Consider the following 1,606-nt stretch of genomic DNA (forward strand, 5'->3'; position numbering starts at 1 on the left):
TGTTTCTTGCAGGGTTCTGTTGACCTGTGCACAAAGAGATACTGAAGCAGCAGTGCAGTAGGAATCACTACAGCGATACAAATCCACAGCTCAAGCATGAGATCCCAGAGGCTGGATCTCTGAGGAGCAATATTGAGTATACTGTTCTCCAAAATACACAACTTCCTTTAACCAATGAATTTAGTTTCAGGAAAACAGCTGCTCACCAACTTTTCTCCCCAAAATAAAACAGCAGGGAGGCTGGGAGAAGGGAAGAGGTGGAAAAGGGCTTAGGCATTATGGTGACATTTAGCAGAGAGCTGCAAACAGAAAGCAAAAAGGACAAATACTTTAAATGTGACAGATTTCAACCAGAAACATGAAAGCATTGCCCCCTGTTAATATCTTGCCAGAGTTGGCTAGGACAAAATTTGGGTTGCAGCTATCAGGCTGCAGCAAGAGTGTTGAGAAACAAAACAAACAGGCATTTCCCCCTCTGCCCCCCCTCAACCCTCCCTTTCCCTCCCAGCTAGCAAAGTACCACTGATGCTTCTGGTTGGCTGCAAGGCAAATAGCAGCTAGAAACTCATTTAGCTAGATCCACATCCATGGCCCCAGATGTTTAAAACTTATCATGGATTAAAGCCATGAAATAAAAATGTAAAAAAATTTCAATTTGAAATTTTATTGGCGTGTTGCTAGAATGGTCAACATCGATCGACAGGAGAGACTTTTGTCCACATACTCTGAGCACAGCCTTCCTGCACCTCCCCTTTCTTTCCTTCCTCTCTCTCGCTCTTTCAGCATTAATGCTATTAAAAGCCAAACAAAATACTGGCTATGGGTGTAAAGAATGCTGGTTTTCTGGAATGTTGCCATGGATCCTGCTTCCAGTGCGTCCCACGGAAAGAGGGTGCAGCCTCCTGTCTCCGTGGCAGGCTGGTCTCCCCAGGCAGGGCAGAAGGAAGATAGCCACATACCCCTGCTACTCCCTATTCTTTCCCATCCACTATCGCCAGGTCTTTGATCACCCTCAGTTTGCCACTGGCATCGATCCTGCGCTTCTCACGTATTAGATCCTCCAGGCTGTGGAACCTCACGGTGTGCACCTTGTTCTCCGCCAAGTGAATCTTGAGATAGTATTGCTGCTGGGGCTGGGTGCCGGCAGCAGCCTGCCGCTCCCCCCCGGCTTTGAACTCCCTTTTTCCGAAGCGGCACCAGGCGGCGAAGCTCTCGGAGTTAGTCCAGCAGATCTCGTCGCTTTTCAAGCCCAGGTGCCCGCAGGCGTTTTGCACCACCAGCTCAGCTACCAGCGGGCGGAACCGGTACCAGCTATTCACCACCCGGCCCACGTTGCCCGCCGCCGCCTCGTATAAGCTGTCCTGACGGATCTGCCCCTGGTGCAGGTGGATGATCTGCCCGCTGCCCACGTACACTGCCCAGTGCGGCGGAGGGTGATCCGACGGCCCCAGGTAGAGTAGCTCCAGCAGGTCCCCCGGCTTGCAGAGGGCAGGCAGGGCTGACACCGAGTAGACGCTGAGGTCCCCAGCCTGGGGGCCGCTGCTGACCTTGGAGAAGATGCATTCCTGGCCGCGGAAAGCGGAGAACTGGGTCTCGTTCAGCACCA

The 1,606-nt window shown here is 52.1% G+C and overlaps 1 protein-coding gene across 1 annotated transcript; it reads right to left on the reverse strand.

The window, feature by feature from the left end:
* Nucleotides 1-645: 645 nt before the first annotated feature.
* Nucleotides 646-1,604, reverse strand: LRATD1 (LRAT domain containing 1; the record flags this gene model as incomplete). Its single annotated transcript, XM_010176956.1, has 1 exon — nucleotides 646-1,604. A coding segment is annotated over one exon (633 nt), but the record flags the coding sequence as incomplete, so codon positions are not given.
* Between the last annotated feature and the right edge of the window lie 2 nt (nucleotides 1,605-1,606).

The sequence above is a fragment of the Antrostomus carolinensis genome, unplaced genomic scaffold, assembly GCF_000700745.2.
Source record: "Antrostomus carolinensis isolate BGI_N321 unplaced genomic scaffold, ASM70074v2 scaffold26321, whole genome shotgun sequence".
In the NCBI taxonomy this organism is placed as follows: domain Eukaryota; kingdom Metazoa; phylum Chordata; class Aves; order Caprimulgiformes; family Caprimulgidae; genus Antrostomus; species Antrostomus carolinensis.